The sequence below is a fragment of the Desmodus rotundus genome, chromosome 6 (assembly GCF_022682495.2).
Source record: "Desmodus rotundus isolate HL8 chromosome 6, HLdesRot8A.1, whole genome shotgun sequence".
Lineage (NCBI taxonomy): Eukaryota > Metazoa > Chordata > Mammalia > Chiroptera > Phyllostomidae > Desmodus > Desmodus rotundus.
The window spans coordinates 84,106,120-84,132,189 of NC_071392.1; the positions used below are offsets into that span (position 1 = coordinate 84,106,120).

At 35.0% G+C, this 26,070-nt stretch overlaps 1 protein-coding gene and 1 non-coding gene across 6 annotated transcripts in view; both read right to left on the reverse strand.

The window, feature by feature from the left end:
* The window catches only part of BRAF (B-Raf proto-oncogene, serine/threonine kinase), a 115,499-nt gene that overhangs the window by 47,551 nt on the left and 41,878 nt on the right, over window positions 1-26,070 (reverse strand). For 2 of the 5 annotated variants that reach the window (XM_053925999.2, XM_053925997.1), the window contains exons 4-9: window positions 21,725-21,828; window positions 20,828-20,930; window positions 15,223-15,371; window positions 14,092-14,211; window positions 7,750-7,909; window positions 2,966-3,002 (exon numbers count right to left, since the gene is read on the reverse strand). In XM_053925999.2, the coding sequence (XP_053781974.1) occupies window positions 2,966-3,002; window positions 7,750-7,909; window positions 14,092-14,211; window positions 15,223-15,371; window positions 20,828-20,930; window positions 21,725-21,828 (673 nt within the window). Of the gene's footprint in view, window positions 1-1,451; window positions 1,572-2,965; window positions 3,003-7,749; window positions 7,910-14,091; window positions 14,212-15,222; window positions 15,372-20,827; window positions 20,931-21,715; window positions 21,829-26,070 lie in introns of all 5 variants that reach the window. The other 3 variants (XM_053925998.1, XM_053925996.1, XM_053926000.1) reach the window with 2 other exon arrangements.
* LOC112299970 (small nucleolar RNA U13) lies at window positions 12,772-12,875 on the reverse strand. Its single transcript, XR_002974345.1, has one exon. It is a non-coding gene; the product is annotated as a small nucleolar RNA U13 (small nucleolar RNA).

Sequence of the window (26,070 nt, forward strand, 5' to 3'; positions counted from 1 at the left end):
TATTCTACCAGCCAACTGAGCCCAAGGGGTGCATTCTTTGCAAATGGACTCAACTGGCAGGGTTGCATACCTTTCTGATGGGTAGTTTTCAAATGATGACTCAGTGGCAATAATTCTAAGTTCATTTACAGTAGTAGCACCTGGTTCAGAGGGGTTCAGGACAATGATTCCTAATGGAGCCTGACTACAGTTAGGTAGGACTGAGATGTCAAAAAATATTTGCACATACAGGACAAAAGACTTCAAGAAAAAATTTTTTTTGAAAAGATCTATTCTTGAAGGGGGGCACAGTCACTATCTTTCAAAGAACAGGGATACCAATGGCAAAATTTCATGATAAATCTGGTAGAAATTTTATCATTGCTATGTCACATACGTTACCATTTGGAATTTTGATAATCTCCTATGTAAATTTCTAAAAGAAAATGTTATCTGGAATGTCTATTAACGAGAGCACAATCCATTTCTATCTTCCACTGATAATTTTCAACATCAAAAAGCCTTAACTGTGTGCCCAGGCTTCACAGTTCTGATCTACATAGTACTACACTGTTATTACTTACAGGTACTACATGACTTCCAGACCATTCTATGGATTTTCTGAGAAACAGTTGGACTGAGAGCAAAAATCTGAACCACCACCACCACCACCATCATGTTTAGAATAAGTGGCAAGACACTAACTAGCAAAAGCCAGTAAATTCTTTAAAACTATTTATAGCAAACTCCTGTCTGAATTTTGACTTAAATTTTTAAAAAATCGGTTTAACCACTGACATATGGCAAGATAAAATAAGAGATTGAAATTATACTGCTCATTTTTTCCTCATATTAAGGTATAACTAAAAGTATCATTCCTCAAGTTTTCTGAAGTATGCTGAAATACCCCAAATATATTAAAAAATCTTTTGAAAGCTCCCTACCTTTGATATAATGTAAAAATACACATGTCCTACTTTTAAAAAAGAACACTGCTGATATTACAGAAAAAATAAAGCCAAAAGTCTAATAAAATGTCAACAAGGATTTCCATTTTCATTTTTACTTTTTAAAAACCACAAAAATTATTAACAAATATTAATAGTCATCAAGGTGACCACCTAAATGGATTAAAATAAAAGAAATTCAAAGGACACCCCTCCCACATTATTTATTGCCACCCACTAAGTTTAAGACATTATCAAGACTAAAAAGTAATGTAACAAAAAAACAAGATGGAAATCTCAGACTTTTCTTGCTTTTAAAATTTATGACAGACAACATACAGAAAGCTTGTGGTAGTGAGTATGTGTGAGAAGCACATTCAGAGCATTCCAGCCAGGCCAAGCAGAAATCAGGTACTGAAAACTCTCACACTTACAAACACATGCTGTGAGGGTGAAGCACAAACAGTATCTGTAGTTTATATTTAGTTTGCTTTGGGTGAAAACAAGAAAGAAGAGCCCAACTACCTCTGAACACTGGGCCAGGCTCAAAATCAAACACTATTTCACTGGGGACAGAATGTAGGAGGGGACTGGGAGTCCGGGATTGGTATTTCCGAAGACAGCGCATCAGCTGGTTCAAAGGGGCTGTTAGAAGAGAAAGAGAGGGGCAGGCAAACATAGGAAGACAGACACAGAAGAAATGAAAGAAGTCATGGGGAATAAATGAGTCGAAGCCTGCTTCACAAAATAATTCTGGATGTTTAAAAAAACTGCTTATTTTCATAAAATCCCAATGATTTTTAAAAAAGTGACTCATAAAAAAGGACAAGAAATGCCACTTCATTTTAGGTAGTAAGCAGGCTGTTTTTAGGACTAAGTTAACTTTGTGATGCTAAAATGATGGCAACATTTAAATGCTGGATGTATTGGGTAAATTTTCAAGAGCCACAGCTACTAAGACATATGAAAGTCAAACTGGCAGCAACATTAATCGGAGGGTTCATGGAATAACAAACAAAAAAACCACTTTTTAACTATCTGCTGTAGTAAACACTACGTCCAATGTAAATAATGCAGGGATTTTACTTTGGTAGCTTCATAGGTACATAGAAACACAATAGAAGATGGTTTACACATGTTTATTCAATATAAAATATTTTTGAGACTGGGCTTAGACATTTTGAAGATAAAGCAGATCACAATGAAAGAGACCAACTCTAAGCAAAATAAGCAGGTATTGCAGGTCTTCCTTATTAGATAGAAGACAGGTGAAAAGGTAAGCATGGAGAACGATCTGAAAGAAAACTTTAAGATACTTTCAAATACCATCTTTTAGAAGACATTATGTGGGAGTAAATTCTTATTTAAAAAGTATTTTCTTAAACAATGTTTTCTTATGCCCTCTATTTTTACTGAGTGCTAGAGTGAATTTCAGATTCTTTAAGAAATCTCAATTTAATTTCTTATTTGCTTATTTTATTTACTGGACAAAAAAAGGCAACTGGGCTTTTCTATTAGGGGTTCATTTTATAAAATGTACATTTCAAACCCTTTTAGAAGATTGAAGGGAAGTAGTTGACAATATCTAACAAATTGAGAAGTTGTGACAGGCAGTCTAAGGGATTCTCCAAGAATGATTTAGGAAAATCAAGTTTTAATGGATTCTAAACACAACCTTTAAGTATTGGTGGAGGTACTCTAGGGGAATTCTGTATCTTCATCTTTGGACATCTCCAAAGATGATTTTAAAATCAATAAGGTGGGTAAAATAACTAGGAATATCTTCTTGATAACCTTTTAAAACCATAGGTAGTACATTTAAGACTCCTTTTTATTTCTGCATTTTCTCTACTCATGTTATAAATGTTAAAATTTTATTAGATATAAACGATAAATACTAAAGAAAACCAAAAAATTTTGTTTTTTCTCTACACATTTTTCTCTGTGTCTGTTTCATGAAAGAAGCAAATATAAAGGAGACAAGCAGCAAAGCAGTTGCATTTTTCCCTGAGGTTTTAAAAACTGAAATCACCACTTACCTCCATCACTACGAAACCCTTGGTCTCTAATCAAGTCCTACAAATAAATAGTAATGTATATTTTATTCAAAAGCATGTGGTAAGAAAGTAATAAAAAGACTGAATTTTCCACTAAGCATTAATAGAAAGATTAATTCAAAATAACAACTGTTTTATAATTACTTCACAAAACAGAAAGAATATGGAATTAGCTAGTGAACATGATAAAATCAAGATCTGCAGCACTTGCCAACCTAACCCTATACTGAAGGGATTATTAGTCCTGATCAAAAGCTGAAATCCATTTCAGGCCATTCAAAACCAATGGCTTTATCAATTCTTAAAAAAATTCTACTGGCACATATTAAGAGCCATAAAATGTTCATACCCTCTGATACTGTAATTCCACTTCTGGAAATTTTTCCCTAAGGAAATAATTCAGAAGAAAAAAATTATATGCACAAAAATGTTTAGTGTAGCAATATCTACCATACTAAAAAATCAGAAATAACTACTTCCTTCTAGGCTTATTGACATGTTTATTAAGTATATTATGGTGTATAAATTTAATGAGTATTATGCAGCAACTAAAATTATTATGAAGATGAAATCATGAAAACATGTTTATAATATAATTAAAAAAGGAATACAAAAAAAGAATACACTATTTACAGTAATAAAAATATGATGTGTAAAAATATATAAGGGGAAAAATCAAAATGGCTCCAACAAAGGTTTTGTTAAAACTTGTCATTATTAAAATACAGTTTTTTTTTACAAAGGACAATGTTGGGGGAAGAGTCTTCTGGCAAAGCAATGCAATTTGGACCTTACTAGACAGAACTTAGATTAGTCTGTTTACCCAGTATAACTTAAACGTGAAGTATTGAATGGCCCCAAATGTCTCTAAATAGGCTCACAGGTTCTTTGCAAATAGGCAGCTTGTTGTTTACGAGCTAAAACAAAGAGTGAATTCTTTACAAATGTATTTCTATCATGTTCAGTGTACTACAGAAAGCTTTCGGCACTGTCTACAGAATATCAACAAATACGCATATACCTGTAAACAAGGTGCTATATGTTGGGGGTTGTATGGCTACCAATAAATATAAAATCCTGGTGGTCTCACTAACTTTCTGTGTAAAGGTACTTCCATACTTCTGCACATACTGTTTCCATAACACATGCCCTCTTTTCCGGAAACCCCAACTAGTGTACTTAATAAACTTCTACTCATTCATCTTTTACAATCTGGCTTAAATGTTCCTCCTTCTCTGCTAAATGTTCCTAGATAGATTCTATGAACGTTCTACCAACCAGGTAGAATGTATTACTTGCTCCAATAAACTGTCATTTTATATCTTTGTGATTATTTATTTATACATCTGATTCATCCATTAGATTGTGACTTGTCTGAGGGTAAAGACTGTGTGCTAATTCATCCTTAACTCCCAATTCTGACACAGTGTCTGTCCCAAAGCCAATATTAAATCTTGTTTACTGGAATAAAAAATGATAAATAATGGCTGAAATTGAATGAAATGATTCATACTGAACGAAAATGCCTAAAGGGTTTATATTTTATCCTATAATCAATTGGAAATCAATGACAGTTTTGGAACAAGGGAAGAGATGATGATAGAGGTGTTATAAAAAAATTAAGCTGGTAGCAGCATAAGGAATGGAAATGGAGAGAAAGAAATCAATGACAGGAAATCCATTTAGGGGATTAATGCAGTAAGCAGTTCAAATGAAAAAATATGGGCCCACATGGTGGTGGTTGTTAAGAACACATCTCAGATTCATGTCAAAAGGATAAGTAATATCTTATGATTATTTGATTATAGGGGAGGATGAAAATGCAAGATATAAAGATGACACTCCAAATTCAAGCCTAAGACAATAGAAGAAGGGTGGTAACAGTAAGAGTTAAAGTGAAAACAGTGATTTTCAACCAGTGATTTTCAACCACAAGAATTTTTAAAGCATGCAATACCCGACTATTTAGTTAGGGGCACTGACTTCTTTTCTCTTAGACTGTCAAATAAAAAAATGACAGCAGCCAACACAATCTATTTTTTGGTGTGCCGCAGAATTTAGTAATTAGTTTGTGTGCCATTAGATGAAAAAGACTGAAAATCACTGCTCTAAAGACTGTTTTGAGCTCTGACCAGTGTTGTCTCACTCAGTGAGCGTTATCCTGCAAAGCCAAGAGTCGCCAGGCTGGATTCCTGATAAGGGTACATGCCTGGGTTGCAGTCCCAGTTGGGGGCATGAGAGACTCAGTTGATCAATGTTTCCCCCACACTTTCTCCCTCCCTCCCCCCCCTCTACAAATGAATAAATAAAATCTTTAAAAGAATGTTCGTTTTGAAAGTAAAGATGAGGTTACAATTTTGAACATCTGAGAACAGACCTAACCTACAAATAAGATTTGATTTCTTATTTCACTATCTGTTTATTTCCATATCCCCCTCTCCCACATCTTTCTCCCTTTATATTCAGGTCTAGCTGGACTGAGGAAGGCATTACTGGTTGAGAAAAACTACTATTAGGAAAAGGTCATTTAAAATACAGAAAAAATTTCATAGTAAAAAGTGGAAAGAAAGCCTGATTTAGGAATTTATCATTAAAAATGGAAGTTAAAATTTATAAGGTTTCTTTTACCTAGGTTTTAATTTAAAAATATGCTTATTTTTAGAATAAACACAGAAAGAATCAAATTTTTTTGGTCATAATACCAAATTTATGATAGCACAAAGTGAAATTCTTAGTTTCAAATTCATCTTTTATTATCACAAAAATCATGTTAATAAAAAATTTAGAGGACTTTATCCTTTATCAATCCTTTGATATTTACATCATTCTCTCTTGAAGGATCAATTACATTTTCATGCTTAGGGATTTTCTGTTATTAACTGAAATAATTTAATTCTGCATATTTCTCAATGGCTTTTTATAATTTGAGTAGTTCTCCAAAGTCACTTTTTATAGTTTCCACAAAATCCTTATTTTTTTTTGTTGGCCAGATGTCCCATCAGTTTATATGTTTTCAACGAAATGTTGGATATTGATGTAAAGGAGCTGAAAAGCAGGCTGGTATTAAATGGGAAGGGATATTTGAGTAGAAACTAATATTAAAGTACTCTGTTGATTAGTGAATATTTTCCTGTTCGGACAATTTTTGCTTCTCTACTCTACCTTTAATTATGAGGACTCACATAAGGAATGACTTTAATTAGAACAACCCGTCTTCTAACACACACACATAACCACCTCATTAACTCCAGCCCCCTGTTTACATGGGGAAACAGTTTCAATTTCCTTTTTAAATATAATTACTTTTCAGAAATTAAGGATTACCTATACTATTTATTGTAACACACAAATTCTAGAAAACATAATACCAAGATTCCATGATTCCTAATTCCAAGATTATTCCAAGGATCCCAGCTCAGCACAGCTCAGACAACAAGGGCACTTCAGTTATGGGGACGACTCAATGAAATGAACCAGTCCTTTTGGACTGATCCTGTGTTTCATCTTTTTTCTCATCTCTTCCTCTCTTTGTCTATATCAGGGACTGGTAAAGCACAGTGACCTGCCCACCTGTACTTATAAATAAAATTTTAGTGGAATACAGCCATGCCCATTTGTTTATAATGTATTATCTATGTCTACTTTCACACTACAATGGCAAAGTTCAATAGCTGTCATTAGAATCATGACCCACAAGCTTACATTATTTACTATCTGGCTCTTTAAGAAAGAGTTTGTTGACCCCTGGTCTGTATTATGGGAAATTTCTACTGCTTTATTTTTATTTTTTAAGACTTTATTTTTTAGATAGAGGGAAAGGTATGGACAAAGAGAAGGAGAGAAACATCAATGTGTGGTTGCCTCTTGATTCCCCCAACTGGGGACCTGGCCCACAACTCAGGCATGTGCCTTGACCAAGAATTGAATTGATGACCTTTTAGTCTGCAGGATAATGCACAACCTACTGAGCAACACCAACTAGGGCCATTTTTTAACTCTTTTACAGATACGAATTTTTTTTGATAACCTACTATGTGGTTAGTTCTAAGATAGGTGTCAAAGAATGGTTTTGCTGTCCAGAAATTAAGATCTAATTGAAGAAGTGACACTAATGTACATAATTAAGTTACAGTGTGCAAGATAAACTAAAAAATTAAAGAGTCATCAGCGAGAAGATAGCCAAAACAACTGAAGAGGTGAGCTTACAATATATGATGATGAGACCAGAGATGTATTTTAAACAATGATTAAAACTAAATGACGAATTACATTAAAAAAATATGCCAAAATTCAAGATGTGTATAGAGATGAAATACAATGGTATATTCAAGAGAGTAAAGAAGATATAGGTAGCTTTACATATCAAACACATAATGATTAGTCGCTAAGGCTTATTTAATTCAAACTTGTACTTTTAGAAATTTAAGTGAAGATTTCAAATTGATTTAAAGAAAAACCCTGCAATTGTATTATTATTTTTTTCTTTACCATGAGATGGCCAAGTGGATTATCTGTTAAATAAATGAAGATAAGACTTTTACAGATGGTGTCATAAGGAAAAAAAGAATCAGAATAAGCCTGCAATTTGGTACCAGTTACACATTTAATACCATCAGAAAGCTTTTCTGATTTGTAATTCATAAAAGTCTACCACTCAATACTATGGTTATTAAAAGATGGTACTTATTTCTGATTTATATTATAACTGTAGCAGAAAAATAAGTACACCTTAATTTTTTTTAGTTCTAACAATGCTGCATACTTACATCAATATTGACAGGTTCTATTGTGTTTATATGCACATTAGGAGCTGATGAAGACCGGTCTCGTTGTCCAAACTGATTTCGGTGATCTTCATCTGCTGGTCGGAAAGGCTGTGGAATTGGAATGGATTTTGAAGGAGACGGAGTGGTGAGGATTTGGGGCCTGGAAAAATCAAGTCATTGGAAGATAAGATTCAGAGCAACTTTATGGAAATAGCAACATAAAAAATGGATGATATAAAGACTCCCTTGTTTTGTTTTGTTTTCTTTTTTTAAAAGATTTTATTTATTTATTTTTAGAGAGGGAAGGGAGGGAGAAAAACATCAATATGTGGTTGCCTCTTGAGCACTCCCTACTGGGGACCCGGCCCACAACCCAGGCATGTGCCCTGACTGGGAATCCAACTAGCAACTCTGGTTTGCAGGCTGCTACTCAATACACTGAGCCACATCAGCCAGGGCAAGATTCCCTTGTTTTCATATTCTCAAATAAAATTGTTAAACTAAAGCATTAAAAACCCAGCAGAAATGAGTTTTGAAAGTATTAGTTAGAAAAACTAATATATGCCTACAACTATAACTGACAAAGCTACTTTGCTGAAGCAGACCCTCCAGGGACTATAAATGATAAAAACACTGATTCTCATCCTGAAAACTCCAGGAAAATCTACAAACAGCTAGAAATTACCTGTGGTTAATGACTTGAAGAAACTTTTGTCCTTTAAAGTTACACAGTTCCGGCCAAGATGGAGGCGTAGGTAGATACACTTTGCCTCCTTGTACAACCAAAAGGACAACAACAAATTTAAAAACAAAAAATAACCAGAGCTGCCAGAAAATTGAACTGCAGTGAAGTGTAACACTCAAGGAGTTAAAGAAGAAACATTCATTCAGACTGGCAGGAGGGGTAGAGATGGGCAGCGAGAGCAGAGAGGATGTGTAGCAAGACAGACCACGCAACCAAGGGTCCCAGCATGGGAAAAGAAAGCCTCAAATCCTCTGGCTGTAAAAATCTGTGGGGGTTACAGCAATGGGAGAAACTCCCAGCCTCACAGGAGAGTTCGTTGGAGATACCCACAGGGTCCTAGAACACAAACCCACCCACCACCTGGGAATCAGCACCAGAAAGGCCCCCAATTTGTTTGTGGGTAGTGGGGGAAGTAACTGAAAGTTAGCCAAGAACTGAGCCAGTGGCATTGTTCTCTCTCGGACCACTCCCCCACATACAGTGCCACAAAGCAGCAACATGGGTTGTCCCACCCTGGTGCATACCTAAGGCTCTGCCCCTTACAACATAACAGGTACGCAGAGACAAAGAAATATGGCCCGAATGAAACAAGAGATCAAAGCTCCAAAAATAGAACTATGGGAGGAAGAGATAGCCAACCTATCAGAAGCACAGTTCAAAACACTGGTAATCAGGATGCTCATAGAAATGGTTGAGAGTATGTGGTCACAAAATAGAGGACGAAGTGAAGACTATGCAAAGTGAAATAAAGAAAAATATACAGGGAACCAACAGTGAGGGGAAGGAAACCAGGACTCAAATCAACGGTTTGGAGCAGAAGGAAGAAATAAACATTCAACCAGAAAAGAATGAAGAAACAACAATTCAAAAAAATAAGGACAGGCTTAGGAACCTAACATTCCAACATCTGAATCATAGGGGTGCCAGAAGGAGAAGAGGAAGACCAAGAAATTGAAAACTTATTTGAAAAATAATGAAGGAGAACTTCCCCAATCTGGTGAAGGAAATAGACTTCCACAAAGTCCAGGAAGCCCAGAGAGTCCCAAAGAAGTTGGACCCAAGGAAGCATACACAAAGGCACATCATAATTACATTACCCAAGATTAAAGATGAGAGAATCTTAAAAGCAGCAAGTGACAAGGAGACAGTTACCTACAAAGGAGTCCCATAAGACTGTCAGCTGATTTCTCAAAAGGAACCTTGCAGGCAAGAAGGGGCCAGAAAGAAGTGTTTAAAGTCATGAAAGGCAAGGACCTATATTCAAGATAACTCTACCCAGCAAAGCTATCACTTAGAATGGAAGGGCAGATAAAGTGATTCCCAGATAATGTCAAGTTAAAGAAGTTTATCAAAACCAAGCCCTTATTATATGAAATGTTAAAGGACTTATCTAAGAAAAAGAAGATGATCAAAGCTGTGAACAATAAAAAGACAACCAAACCACCGAACCAAAACCAAAACCAACTAAGCAAATAACTAGAACAGAAACAGAATCACAGAAATGGAGATCACATGGAGGATTAACAGCGGGCAGAGGTGGGGGAGGGATGGGGGAAAAGGTATAGGGAACAAGAGCAAAAATGGTAGGTACAAAACAGACAGGGGGAAGTTAAAAATAGTATAGGAAATGGAGAAGCCAAAGAACTCATATGTACAACCCGCTGACATGAACTAAGGGAGGGGGAATGCTGGTGGGAGAGGGGCTTCAGGGAGGAGGGCAATAAAGGGGAGAAAAAAAGTGGGACAACTGTAATAGCATAATCAATAAAATATATGCAAAATAAGAAAAGCTATTTTATAGGCTGATTTGAAAACTCAAGGTAATAGCATACTTTAAGGCAAGAGTTAAAGGTAAAAGAAGCTTGAATTAATTACAAGATATTCTAAATTAATATAATTAATTTGGTGTAGGCCTAAGCGACAGCAACTCACTTTTGAAACTTGCTAAATGAAGTCAGCAATATGTAGTGCATATCAAATCAGAAGTATGTATGCAAAAAACACTGGTCCAGAAGAAAAACAAAAAACTTGATTTAATCTGATAAATTTTATTATCATATCTAAAGGAAAAAAATGGATATATTAGACAAAAAGGATATCTGCTTATTACACAAGTCAGAAAGAGTATAATTTGGTAGTTGGTTCAAACACCACCCAGGGCAAGGTATGCAATGTTTCATAAAGTCAATTTATCTAGCCTTGAGGGCAAGTATATTATAATTTTGGAGAATACTTCAAGATATTATATCCTGACTTCATTAAACATCTGAAGCATGGCCTAATTTCATGCTTAACAGAAACAACCTTTTGATTATAATTTGATTTCTGATAAATATTTTCCAAAAGCAGGGTGAGTGTTGGTCCATCCCACACAAGAACTTTGGTGTACACAACAGGCCTACTTCTCACTGAAATTAATTACCTGTTATTCTGAATTACTGTTTTCTGATTCTGGTTAATGTAAACCAGTATGTCCCTGACTCTCATCATTTCTGGAAAATGATAAAAACTATTTCCATGCTGGCAGGTCTTTACTCAGACCAAGGCAATTTATACCTGTGAAGTACGTTGGCAGTCAGCAAACTGGCTTTCTCCTCATGATATTTCTACCTATCTTGCTGCAAAACTCTTAAGCAGTATTAAATTAAAAATAAAAAGAATTTTTAACCTCTAGCACTCTTTAGCAAATTACCAGTTAGTTCAGGTCTTGTTTTTAATCTAGAATAGTTAACAGTTTTGAAGCAAAGTGACTACTTCTGTTTAGTGATATGCAAATTTTAAAATGCCAACATTTCATAAACTTATACATTCCATAGCATTACTTAAAAGTAGAAATGTAGGTACCTCTAACTTTTTATCCAAATTGGGCAATGTATCACTTCTCCAGTATGTCCTTGTTACATTCTATTATTATATGTGTTTCATGACCATTATGATTGTTATTAGACTATTAACAAAATGCAAAGCAATTTTGATAAGAACAGGATTGGCATTTGTCTTTCACAGGCACACGTATACACTTGTGACAGGAGAGCGTCAGGAAAACAAAAGTTTGAACATCTGTCTAATCATTTGCTCAAGACCAGAATCTACTTCCGTTTAGCTATGAATAAAGTATGGCATAGGCAAGTGGTTTCTTAATTTAAATTTAGCATTCCCATCACCGGTAGGCAAATGTCCTGATCATTACCACTATAAACCTTCAGAGAGGCCAAGCTAATTTCATTATAATGTTCTGGAACTCTGCTCACAGAACTGGGACCTGCCATTAGAAAGGCATCATAGTCTATAGAATCTGTCAGGAATAAATGTCATAGTCAAATGATTAATTAAAAAAAAACAAAACAAAACATTTTGACTTGGTCTCCTAAGAAATATATACTGTATACAAATAATGATAAGAGACAGTAGGAATAAGATGACTCCACCAGAATGGGTAACTAACTGTTAAAACCTGTCAAGAGAACACAGGGGTTGCATTTTCTAGCAGCCCAAAATAGGTAAAACATCCATGCCTTCATAACAAAAGTTTTTTGCTCAATTTTCTAGCCTATGAAACCTCCAGAAAGGTTGGCTTCATAAAAATTAAGCGTCTACTGGGAGTATCAATTTTTTTTTATTTCTCTGGGTAGAAGAAATAGCATTACAATGTGAAGAGTGAGAGGAAGTAGGGTTAAAACTGACATTAAATATTTCTGATCTTAACTAATTATCTCTAGAATAGTCAAGAACAGAATGATTTGTAGGGGCTTTTTTTTTTAACCGTATGCCTCAAGATATAGTATAATTTATGCTTCCTCAAATCTCACAGGGAAAGAGTATGCAGACCTGTGTAAGAAATGCTCCAAAATAAACTAGTATTGGATTGGCCAAAAAGTCCGTTTAGATTTTTCCAAAAAATAAAAGACATATTTTTCATTTTCACCAGTAACTATTGATTTGGATATTTTGAGTATGTTGGCTATCTCCCACTATTGGCTTCTAGTGGGTAGAGGCCAGAGGTGCCACTAAACATCTTCCAATGCATAAGACAGACCCACAGCAAAGAATTATTTGGCCAAATTTCAAACTTCACAAACTACTTTTGACACGTTCAAACAGTCATAGCACCTTCTCTATACACTGCACAGATCTTTTTTTGCATTTCAGTTGTTTTTACCCTTCTTAAAATAATAAAGCATAACACACCAAAAATGTTGCACATCTTCTTTCCTCTTCAATACTAAAATGGCTACACAAAAATTCACCAATTTTGACATTTTATTTTATTTTTGTCATGTTTGACAGGTAATGTGCTGATGTCATATCAAGGTTTGTGGGAGGCACATGTCACACGAGAGCATGAACACCCAATCATCACACTTAGGAACTACAAAAGCATCTTGATGTTTATTTTTTAAATGCACACTGATATGAAAGCTTCCACAATACAATTTAACAACATTGTTTTGAATGAAGTTAAAGACCCTAAGCACTACAACAGCCATTGTATGGGAAAAAAATCTAAACGAACTTTTTGGCCAACCCAGCATCTTCTAAACTCATTATCATCTCTTTTTTCCCCCCTCACATGACGCTTGAATATGTCGGTAACTTTGTATCATCTTTAAAGTGAGTTTTCTCCTTTACCCACCATAAATGATCAATAATGCTATTAATTTTTTTTTCTTTTACACTTTATGAATATTCATTGCTTCTGCTTGGTGCTACCCCTCCAGTTAAATCTTCACTGTTCTTCACTGTCTTCACAACCAACGAATCCGAGTTGGCCTTCTTTACCACAGACATTTCTGTATCAATCTAACTGTGTATCATTGTTAAGTGATTCTTTCTTTAAAACCATTTTCATCAGGTTAGTACTCTGCTCAAAAACCTTTAATTATTTTCTCCCCTCTTATGCCAAGTGTAAATTCCAGCCTAAATTCCAAGACTCTCCATAATCTACTCTTACATATGCTCTTTCTTGACTTAGATTAGGCTCTCTTTATTATCTCCTAAATATACCACTGATATTCCCTTTATTTATGCTGTTTCTCCTTCCTCCTCCACCTCCTAATCACCATGCTTTTATTTCCTAGGTTCATTCAGTTTTAGAATTCTTTAAGGTCCAATTCAAATCCTACTTTCTTCATTAAGTTTTCTTGACTACTCTTGCTCATTACCCTCTTCTCTGTAAACACACTAATACTTGTCCTTATCACATAAGTTTAAAATACTATGTCATAAACTATAGAATTTAATTATATACCATTTTTAAATTGTTTGCCACTGTCTCATGTTAATGCTACTTTTCTAAATGGAAGTCATGTACTTTTGTATCTGATGTTACCTAATAAAGTGATGAGCACCAGCCAGGACTCAATCAGTTATCTGCTGCTTGATTTTTTCAAGACGTCCTGAAACAGTCTATGTCAGCTTTAATCCCAAGTATCTGTACCAAATGCACATTAACTATCTGACTGGTGTAATAAAATAAGTTATCTAAAAAAAATGTCCCTCTTTAACAATCCCAATGCTAAAAAAGTTTATAGTAACCAAAGATCCAAAAGAAATCAGCTCAAATAGCATGTCACTGAATAGCAGGAGTCAAATCATACCCAATAGAATCGGAGGGGGGTACAGAAGGGGATGATCCAGATGCAAGGGCAGTTTCTGCTAAGGAGGCCTCCTCCTGTGGTATTGGGTGGTGTTCAAAAAACTTGGAGACAAACAGCAAACTGTGAGGCAGAAACAAAAACAAAACAAAACAAACCTAACTTGTGCAAAACCCAGAAGCTTCATACATCAGAATACATTATAGAGTTAACAGAAATATCTGAGATCAAATTCCATTTTTAGAAATGAGTGTTAATTCAGTTAGTTATGTTTTTATCTAAAGGCTTATTTTAAAAATTATATTGTATTTTCAAAGGCAAGCTCAGAATCTAAAACTAATTGTTCTATACAGCAAATTCCTACACATCAGAGGGGGAAAATCATGCTTTATAGTTAAGGAATTAGAAGAAAACATAACTATTGCAAAGTTAGATCACATCATTATAATACACTTTAAAATACAGAGTTGAGTTCTATTTGTTCAAGTGATCAAGAAAAGTAATAAGTCTTTAGCAGCAGCAACAGCACACAAAAATATTAAAACAGACTTAGTTTAATCTATTAGAGAAACTAGCATAGAAAGCAAATAGAAATTTTAGAAAGAAATACACTGGGTACGAAGGTTTTATATCTTACTTTTAAATAAACTGGGGGTGCAGGTGGGGTTAAAGGAAAGAGGGAGAGAAGGAGACACGGGGGGTGGGGTGGGGAGAGAGAGAGAGAGAGAGAGAGAGAGAGAAACACAATTTACAAAATAGATGACAGAATCAGATCCCTTTATCTGTGGTCCAAAAATATAACTGTTAACTTAATTGAAACAACACCTCTCCTCCCCCAAATTATCTAATTTAAACTATCTAAAACTAGCAAAGTGATTTCTATGGGCAAGGGATCCTTATTAATTACAAGAGAATATAAAACATAAAAAAAAACGTGTAGCTGAACCAGAAGTACAATTTTTGAGTAAAGTACAGGTTATTGTACATATTACTCTCTAGACCCACTTTAAATAAAAACTCCCTATAACAACTCTATTGGACAGAACCCCCCCCACACACACACTCTTAAGACACAGTAGTTTCACATTCAGAAAAATTAAACATAAAATGGTAGAAATTTTTTTCATTACTTACTCAAGTTGGTCATAATTAACACACATCAGTGGAACTTCTGTACTACAACGCTGGTGAAATTTATAACCACATGTTTGACAGCGGAAACCCTGGAAAAGCAGCTTTCGACAAAAGTCACAAAATGCTAAGGTGAAAAATGTTTTCCGTACCTGCAAAACATCACAGAGGATATAAAAAACTCGCAAGAAACTTTTAAGAAATCAACTTATTCATTCTCTGGTTTCAAATAAATCTTTCATATGTTTTTATCATGACAACTTCCTTACATACTAAAATACTAAAATGAAAACCAGGGGGTTCAAACTAGTAGAGAGACTGTATGTATTATCTCCTACCCAATATCCAATTAAAAAACTCAAGTCTTGATGGGAAATGAATGAAGGACGGGAAACTAATTTCAAGCTTGACTACATAAAAATAAAAGTAGAGATTTGATAAGAGGAGGGAATAGAAGTAAAAGGAAGGAAAAGGGTACAATGTAATAACTATTCGGGTACAATGTAATAACTATACAAAGAAAGGAGTTATGAGATGTTTACTGGTGTTAAGAGAATAAAAAACAAAAGCATGCTAATACTATTTAAAGTCACAAAGGTATCCAACAGAGGAGCCTCAAAAACCCCCAAATAAAAAAAAAACACATTGGAGGAAGGAAGGAGGAGGAAAGGTTGTAATGTCATGAATGAGCTAATTCCCAATGGCATCAGTAATCAGTAAATGAAGTTTAAAGTTGATAAAGCAAGAAATTGTGGCTTAATAATCACCAAAAGAGCTTAAAACAGAAACCATTAAAAGTTAAGAGTGATTTCCTCTGGAGAGTGGCATTAGAGGCTAGCAAGAGATGGCAGAACAAATTATTTTTAATTATGAGCCCCTCTGCACTACTTTTAAAACTACATGCATCTGATTAAAATGTAAATATACTTTGATTAAAATGTAAAAACAATTATTTAGAAAAGAAAAAAACTATTTGTAATAGTATGAAAATCACAACAACCCTACCTAAACTAGTAAGTAGGTAGTACCTACTAGTAAGTAGGTAGTACCTAAACTAGTACCTAAACTGGGATAAGGGAAAGGAAAAATCACCTCAAGGACAATATGATGACTTTCAACAAGTTCTCATTTTGTTAAGAGGATTAGAGCACCTAAATGTGTCTGAACTCTCCTCTATGAAAAATTTAAAAAGACAACATGTAAGAACTCCACACGAGGCAGATGATCTACAACAGAGATTTTTGACCTTTTTTATCTCATGGCACACATAAACAAATTACTTAAATTATATGGCACACCAAAAAATTTATCTTTTTGTCGATTTGACAGAAAAAAAGGTATATTTTGGTTCATTCACACTGGATGGCTATTGTGTTGGCTGCTGTCATTTTTTTTATTGGACAGTTTAAGGGAAGAGGTCAGTGCCCCTGACTAAATAATCAGGTAGTATGTATTTTAAAAATTCACGCGGCACACCAGTTGAAAATTGCTGATCTACATTACAACATGCGTCACACAAACAGAACTGTGCTAGGGTGGCTCTATTTTTTTTTTTTTTTTAAGGGAGGCTCTACCTTGGTAACTACCAAAGCTGGAAATTGTTTCAAAACTATTCATCTGTGTAAATAAGAAGCAGAAAATATAAGAAGAATAAACAAATACCAAAATGTTAATAATGGCTACTTCAGAGTGGTGTGAGCATGAGCAACTTCTATTTTGTTCTTTATTCTTTGCTGAAAATTCTCAGTTCACCTCAGTTTTTCAGTTTTAATAAAAAAACATAATAGAAAATGTATTTTACATTATGACCTAGGACACATCTGTATTCATATAACAATACTTACTCTAACTACATATAAGTGTATTTTGCCGTATAATGCACTCCTGTGTATAATGAACACCCATGTTTTTTGGCCTGAACTTGCAGGGAAAAAAGTCTTTCATTTTAATGTTTTAATTTAATTTTTTACTTATTTATATTTAGGTACTTGTTTTTTGTATCACAAAGGAATTTTAGCATTTATTTTCAAACATATTATGATAAAAGAAATTTTATGTAACAAATAATTACAAAACACAAGATCAGGTATTTCAGGTAATACCCATGTATAATGCACACCCTTATTTTTCCTTCAAAAATTTGGGCAAAAAGTGCACATTATATATAGCAAAATATGGTAAATGCCTTTCATAAGCCATTAAGTTGATCTCGACACCCAAAGTTTACGAAACTCTTCTCAATAAACACTTATTTAACAGGATAAAATTTTAAAAATGTTTCATCAAGAAAATGGTATCTTGGCATATCATCCATTCTGGCTTTTGAGAACATTTAGGTTGTTTTAAAAATGGCTTTTGTTTTCTTCCTCTTTTTCCTATTATCACTTTCTAGGGGAGGTGAAAAAGCAACCACTTGTTTTTAGCTTTGTTCTTCTTCCACTTGTCTCTGGATATACAAGAAATCAGAAGATTTTTGACTATGTGACCACTATTTACCAAAGCCAACAATATTTTACACTGCTAGTGTAATTTCAGGAAGTGGAGCATAGAAAAAGACAGGAATCAGCGTTTTACAGTCATCTGCTCCTCTTTGCTAACCACTCACACCTTCACTCCCCTGACAATCTGTTGAGTGTCATGAAACCCTAGTTTCTCTTCCTGTGTTAATTCACTCAGTTGCAGTCTTTCTTCCTGTCACTGGCTTATACTTGAAAACTATGTGTAACTGGTTGTTTGTATATGTCAAGGAGAATAAAGAGAGAGAGACAAGGACAGAGGGGACAAGGGAGGGAAGCAGAAAGAGGAAAATAATCAAGAGGAGAAAACATGGGTATGCACTTGAGTGTAAATTAAAAGTAACATATACAGAGTGGGGCAAAAGTAGATTTACAGCTGTGAATACCTGAATTTATTCTTGTATTATTATTTGTTACTGTATTAGTTTCCATATGAGCAACTGTAAACCTACTTTTGCCGCACCTTGTATTTATGAGTATACCTTTGTCAATAAAGGTGAGTGATGGAAGGTGTATCTTTTCTTTTGGGTCACAATTTAGGTTTATTCTGGTAAACTAATGGGAGACAAAGACCCGACAATTTGCACGCCATTTATAAAGTGTGGGCTGTCTGACGGAAGACATTAACCTGAGTGCCTATAGAAAATGGGAAGGGCTACATTCCCTGTCCCCTTTCACCCTACCAGTTCTCAAGGACTCCTGGGATGTAGGCAAGTGTAGAAGGAACTGCTTTTATAACACACTATCAAACCGTAAGGCATCAGCAGCATTTCTTGAGTAACCAGCAAAATACAGCAGAGATGCGGAGAGAAATTCTTTCCCTTTTTAAGAAGCATCAAGTACAGGCTTTTACTCTTGCATCTATGACATGCAGAGCAGCTGTTCTAAAACACTTTATCTAATCACACTTCTCTCCTGCTCACAATCATTAAATTTCCAATTACTTTACAGAAAAGTCCAAATCATTAAAATGGCTTACAAGGAATCTCCTTACTCTACCCATTAACTCTTGCTATCCTGTAACATCCCCCTCCCCAAATTCATACCATCCATTCTGAGTATTTTTTTAAACTGAAAAGGCAACCTGTTTTCTTGCTATTTACTCTGCCTTGAGTACTCTTTCCTTCACTTTCATCTGCTCTCACCTCATCCATTAGACCTTAGCTTACTCTTCCTTTGGGAAACCTTCCTGACTCCTCTACTCTGTGTATCTATAGCACTTTATACATACACAGTAATTACAAGTGTTTATGAAGTTATCTTATTAAATCATTTGTCTCTACAGGATACTGTTTTTCTTATTCATTGTTATATTCCCAGATCAGACATGGTGCTGGCAAAAGGAAGGTTTTCCATAAACATTTACTGGCAGGTCTCCAACTGTGCTGAAAAGATGTCCGTATTCTGGGTTAACCTGCAGTTTGCTTTCATTGAACTGTTATGGCAAGGACCTTCCAGAGGCACTATTTTAACACAATTTTCCAGCTGGCAAATTAGGTCTTCTTTTACCTTCCCATATCCAATTTCTACCTAAGAATAATTAAGAGTAGTAATCACTACGAAATGTAAGCTCAACTGTTTTTGGATTCCTATACACCACTCGAAATTCTATACTGAATTTAAAAAATCTCAACAGTAATGAACTTCCCAGTTCACTGTTATGAAACTATTTGCTACACAGTAAATCTTACTGATATTAGGTGTATTTTACACTTGTTCAAAAGATGCCTTAATTATTGAAACACTTGATTTCATTATTTACCACTAATTGAGCCCTAAAAGTACAACCCCCCAAGGAAGTCATCTCATCAATTGTCTCCTTTAAGAGACCAGCTGTACTAACCACTAAGGCACCTGGGAAAACACTTGACGCCAAAATCATAGCATTAACTACCCATCTAGAAAAAAATTAACTATGGTTAAAATTCCATATACAGGGTCCAGCACAAATAATGCTCCACTTTTTATTACAAAATCATAAGTACATAATTCTGTAACATAATAATATCACACTCAAGCACACCATATGACATTTTAGGTTCAATGTTCAAATTAAAGCTATAAATTATTACACCCATATTATTACCCTACCAACCACGTTCAAGCAGGCGTTCCTTCTGCTGGACCCTGTATACAGATAAGTAAGAAATTCATTCCTGTCTTATAGATCATTCTAATCCTGCATTTGCCTCCCCTTTTAGAGGACAGAGTCTCAAGCTCTGGGAACTGTCCTAATCTATAAGGTAGAGAGATCTCACTTTTCAGGCTTCATATTGGTGACACTTAGTTTAGGCTAGGTTCTAGCAAATGCAAAAACTAAAGGGAGAAGTCCTCATGGAGTTTTAACGTCTTCTTTCAGTCCTCAAGAAGAGCTGTTTCATTCCATTAACCAATCCTTCAGAAAAATTTATGTAAGTATGTCAAGATGCATGCAGAAAGATCCTATTTAGGCCTGTACATAACATTAAAAAAACCCCTAAATGTCTATTAATAGAGGGATGGTTAAATGTACTGAATTTATACTATTCTTACAGGCTATTATGCAATCATAAAAATAAAGCTAGGTGTACTAACATCAAAAGATACTCATGATGTACTGCTGATTTTTTTAAAAGGTAAAGAATATCACAAAGAACAAGACTCCATTTCTAGTTTAAGAGTAGGAAAGAAATGGAAAATAATGAGAAGAGGGGAATGGAGAAGAAAAGAGAAAGGAGAAAACCTTAGGCTCACAGATATAAGCATACATGTTTGTATACACAGAAAGAAATTGGAAGACTACATAATAATTGATTACTATTAGTTTATCTCTAACATGGTATTTTCATTTTTACTTGATATACTTCACATTTTTAAATTTTCTTTTAATAATAGGCATGTATTGCTTTTTTAAATTCAAAAGAAGGTATACTGATTGAAGTAAAACTCTTAAGTTTAAATTCAAGTTTTTTAAAGAACAGAACTGATTCTTAACTTCAGTAAAATATCAATCCCCAAATTACTCATCCATATTTCTTATTTCTGACATAAAAATTCATTCACAAGAACATAAACATTTTGACATTTCAAAAAAAAAATGTAAAGGTACATACAAAGTTGTGTGTTGTAAGTGGAACATTCTCCAATACTTCTACATGCAATTCCTCTCCAGTAAGCCAGGAAATATCAGTGTCCCAGCCAATTGGCTTCTTCTCTCTGAAAAGTGTAGACAGAAGCCTTTCTTGGTAATCACACCTAAAAATACTCATATACCTCATGCTGAAGATATGAAAATTGGTTATTGAGGGGCTAGTAATGGTGAGGGAGGTTTGTCTCCCTGGTCTTCCATCGTTAGAAGTTTAAATGGCAATGAATTAATTTTTAAGTTTACCCCAAATAAATGTATCACTCTTGGACAAACAGCAGGGTAAAGAGATGTACTCTTTTCTTCAAGTCAGCTCCAGAAAAGACCTACAACAGCAGAAAATGGATTGTTCCTGGCATTCAAAAAAAAAAAAAAAAATCACAGGTACGGATATATCTATCCAAAGAAAAAGTATGTCAAGGGACAACATGCCCCAAAAAGGATAATTTTTAAAATGGAATTCAAAACTGGGAGGGGGGTATCTTGGCATGATTTTAGATGCTTTCTGAAAGAAAAATGGTTCAATATAAAATGTTAATTGATAAGCCTTTGTGAAACTATGAGTTTGTACTAAAAATAGGGGAGTGGGAACAAGGCCACTATTCAAATAAGTCACATTCTAAAAGGTTTAAAAATTTTAAGAATCACAAATTCCAAGTCAAGTCATTTGACCAGAGTAACACTACGGTCACACACAAAATATCTAATACTAACTCTTACTTACAAGATTCGTTTAATTTAATATTGTTTTCTAAAGTTGATTTTCAATTCCTAAGGTTTAGATAAAGATCTTAGAGAAAACCCCAAAGTTTAATGTCTGAGTTGTTTTTTTTAAACAGAATTTTACATCACATACAAACCATACCCATCCTGAATTCTGTAAACAGCACAGCACTCTGGGATTAGACCTCTCATCATCAGTGCTTTCTTTAGACTGTCCCGGACTGTAACTCCACACCTTGCAGGTACCTGCAGTATCATAAATGTATATGAGGTAAAGGAAAAAATTATGCTTTTCATATCATTAAAAAATAACTCAATAACTTACCTTCATAATATAATACCTTGAATGTCACATGGATTACTATGTCAGATACAACATCATTTCTACAGCTAACTTAATATGAGGGAGATTATGACAAATATCTATTATTATTTACAACTTAAAACAAATTTTACTTTATTAAAATTATAAAATATTTAAACATGCAAAAGAGAACAGAAAATATAACAGATCCCTATGTACCTATGACTGAGGAAAAATAGATGTCAACATTTAAACCAAAATCAATTTTCATCCAGCATTGTTCAAAGATAAAAACTGTTTAATCCTTCATCACACTGATGGTCCTTAAGAGATGTCTTACTGATCTTAAATGTAGGAGAAAGAAAATACTTGTCTTAATGTACATAATTGATATATGTTGTTTAGTTGCCTAGCACCCCTATATCCTCATGGAACTTGCCCTTTTCTATAAATTCAAGAGGTACTGAAGAGGATCTCAATCAAGCATCATTACTTTTCTGGCTACATGTGACATAAGCTGGCTAATCAGTTTTCCATATCCGTGGCAATAGCAACTGACCCAGGACTAGATATATGACCCCAAAACTAAACTTATAGATGGGCACTGGTTGAGAGACTTCTAGTACAGTTACAGCATGACAAGCAGATAGAAATTTGGAGCCCCCAGGGGCCATCTTTCCCACTGCACTGAGAAAATCTGGTTACAGAATGAAGCTGACCTGGGGAGAGGTAGAGAGACACTGGTGGTAGAGAGGGAAGGGCCACTAGAAAGAGATAAAAAGAATCTTTCTGCGTATTTGAAATAATCCCTATTTTGACCTTTACCCTATGTCCCCAACTCCCAGTGAATTTGAGTAACTTATAACTGAAAGAGAACTGACAAACACAATGTGCACTTAAGTGAGGCAGTGCGAGTTCAGGTTGGGCAGTTTTAATGGTGTGGGTGGGGGAGAAGTGGAGACAATAAAATTAAAGGTTTCATTCTTTTAAATTACTTAAAGTACTTAGCAATCCCAACATTCCCAAAGAAACCGAAAATCTTTATGCTAGAGGGGAAAAAATGGAGTAAGGGTAGATATAAGACAGCTGAATTTAAATAGCATATTGAAGGGGGAACAATCCAGAAAGCCAAATTAGGACCCATGACTAGAAAAAAATCAGGACGCCAAATTTAGCTCAATATAACCATTAAAACTACCCAGCAAGGGAAAAGTATCAAAGTATCTCACGGAGTAGACTCATCATTGGAAGTATGCACGAGACTGAAATAGTACAGCTCATTCTTTTTATTTGTGCAATTCTGTATTTGTGATTTGTCTACTCGTTAAATTTATTTGTAACCCCCAAACCAGTACTTGCAATGCTTATGTGAACAAGTGCAGAGGAGCGAGTCCAATGCGCAGTTTGCCAGCTGACACTAAACAAGGTGACACTGTGCCTTCTTGTTCCAGCTCTCATACTCTAAACGTGTCCTATGCCAGCAGGCTTTTAAGCAAATGGGCCCCAGCAGACTGAAAAAAATAAACCATCTAGGGGTCAATAGATAGAGGCCATCTCTGGCTCATTTACATAATAGTAACCCTGTAGTTGCCCTTCACTAATTCAGTGTTTGCAGGAATTTCAGAGAACACAACTACCACGCATTAGCCATACCTTCCAGAAACAATGAACTGAAGGGAAAACTCACCCTTCCCCTCTGCTACTCATATTCTCCCTACTCCAATGCAAAAATTTCTTGATTAGCAACCCTATCTTTAGTTTTAAACCCCATTCAATCTATCCTATTCCATGGTATAGATATCTTTCTAAAGAAGGTATTTTTAACTTCTGTGTGTGTCAGACTTCTGAGAATCTAATGACTCAGATGGTCTCTCTGACAGAAAATTTCAGGGAGGGTTCATGGAACTTGTATGGATTGCCAAGGAGCCCAGTGAACTAACTCTTTTAGCTTCTGAGATCAGGCGAGATCAGGCTGGTTCAGGGTAGTATGGCCATAGACAGAACTCTGATTTAGAACCTCCAGATATAATCTTATATTTCATTAGTCTGCTGAAAATTGTCCCATTATTTATAAGGCAAAATTCAAATTCTGTATGGCATATAAGGCAATAAATGAACTGGGACCATCAACCCTTCAGTTTCTTTCGTAATTTCCCTCATGCATTTCTATAATGCCATTTTCAAATATACTATGCTCCCTTATGCTTCTCTGCGCAGGTTGATTCCAAGGTGTATGTTTATTTCATCAGCAAGCAAAAATTTGGGTTTCCACTCTTTCACAGAGGTAAAGTCATCAGTCACTCCTTCTTCATTCCACTTCTGTAGGCTGATTTTTGGGGTACTATTTGCTGCTTCATGATAGTGCCTGCTCAAAAGACTGAGAGACCAGTGGAACAGGAAAAACCAAAACAGATTCCAATACATGAAGGAAATTAGGATAAGATAAACGCAGCATCTAAAATAAGGTAACGATTAAATTTCTAATAACTGACATGGGGACAACTGGAACCAATCTATAAAAAAAAGGTTTATCCGTACCTGATATAGTATATGAGGATAAACTATAAATAGAGCAAAGAATTCAAATGTTGAAAGTAGGAAGGGACAAACCATAAAAGAATGGAAAGAAAACAAAGCAAACTCCTTTCAACCTCAAAAGAAGAAGGCCTTTATAACTATGATGCAAAATCTGGAAACTACATTAGAAAAATAGTAAATTCAGCTACATAAAATTAAGAGCCTTTTTAGATGGCAAAACACATTATAAGCAAACCAAAAGACAAATGCAAACTGGGACAAAATATTTGCAACACATATAACAGGCCTATCTTATATAAGGGAAGCTCCTGAAAAATTGAGATCAAGACCAACAACCCAATAAAAAAGTGAGCAAAGTATGTGAAAGACAGCTCATAGGAACAGTAATATAAATGGCCTTAAGCATATGAAAAGGTGGTGTTCAACCTCACTGAGAAAAGCAAGCTCAAACCTGCCAAGATAGTTTTCATTTACCATACTGATTGAAAACATACTCTGCTGATGTGGTGGTGGTAAAAAGGCAACTCATACATTGCTGGTAGTTGTGTAAAATTAAGTTAGACCTATGAAGCAAAATTTGAAAGTACCTATGAAAATTACAAATGTAAATTTCTCTCTTTGATCCAGACAAACCTACTATTGGTACACTATACTGTTAAACTATAGCTGTGTGTCTCAGTGCATCACTTTCTACAAATATACCACAATTTGTGTAGCCATTTACCCCTTGATGGACATTTGGGTTATACTCAGTTTTGGACTATTAGAAGTAACTACTAAGAACATTTTTGTACAGATCTCTGGTAAAACCAGTATTCTCCTTATTATTCAAAATAGTTAAAAAGATATCATTTTACAGTGCTTCCATGAGAATTTTTAAATTGTATTTTGATTATGCTATTACAGTTGTCCTGAATTTTCCCCCTTTGCCCCCCTCCACCCAGCACCCCTCAATCCCTCAGGCAATCTCCCCACCATTGTTCATGTCCACAGGTCATGCGTATAAGTTCTCTGGCTGCTCCACTGCCTATACAGTACTTCACATCCCAGTGGCTATTCAGTAACTACCTATTTGTACTTCTTAATCCCTTTACCTCTTCACCCATTCTCCCCCTTTCCCCTCCCATCTGGCAACTATCTGGTAACTAACTTTCTTTTTTCTCGCTGTTTTTAAGAGTGTCTCTTTATCTTTACCCTTTGCCATTTAATAATGTTGTATCTTGGAGTGGGCCTTTTTGCTTCTATCATAATTGAGACTCTCTGCCCTTCCTAGACTTACATGTCTATATCCTTCACCAAATTAGGGAATTTTTCTTTCACTGTTTTTTTTTTTTTTTTAAGATATTTTTCCAATTTCTTGCTCTTCCCCTTCTCCTTCTGGCACCCCTATGATGTGAATGTTGGACCTCTTAACATTGTCCCAGAGGCCATTTGTACTATCCTCATTTTTAAATTTTTTCTTCTTCTTTTGGGTGGTTGTTTTTTCCTGCCTTATGTTCCAAATCATTGATTTGATTCTGGGCCTCATCCACTCTACTTTTGTCTCCCTGTAAATTGTCCTTTATTTCAATCAGTGTATCCTTCACTTCTGACTGGGTCTTTTTTATGCTGCTGAGGTCCTCACTAAGTTCCTTGACCATCCTTAA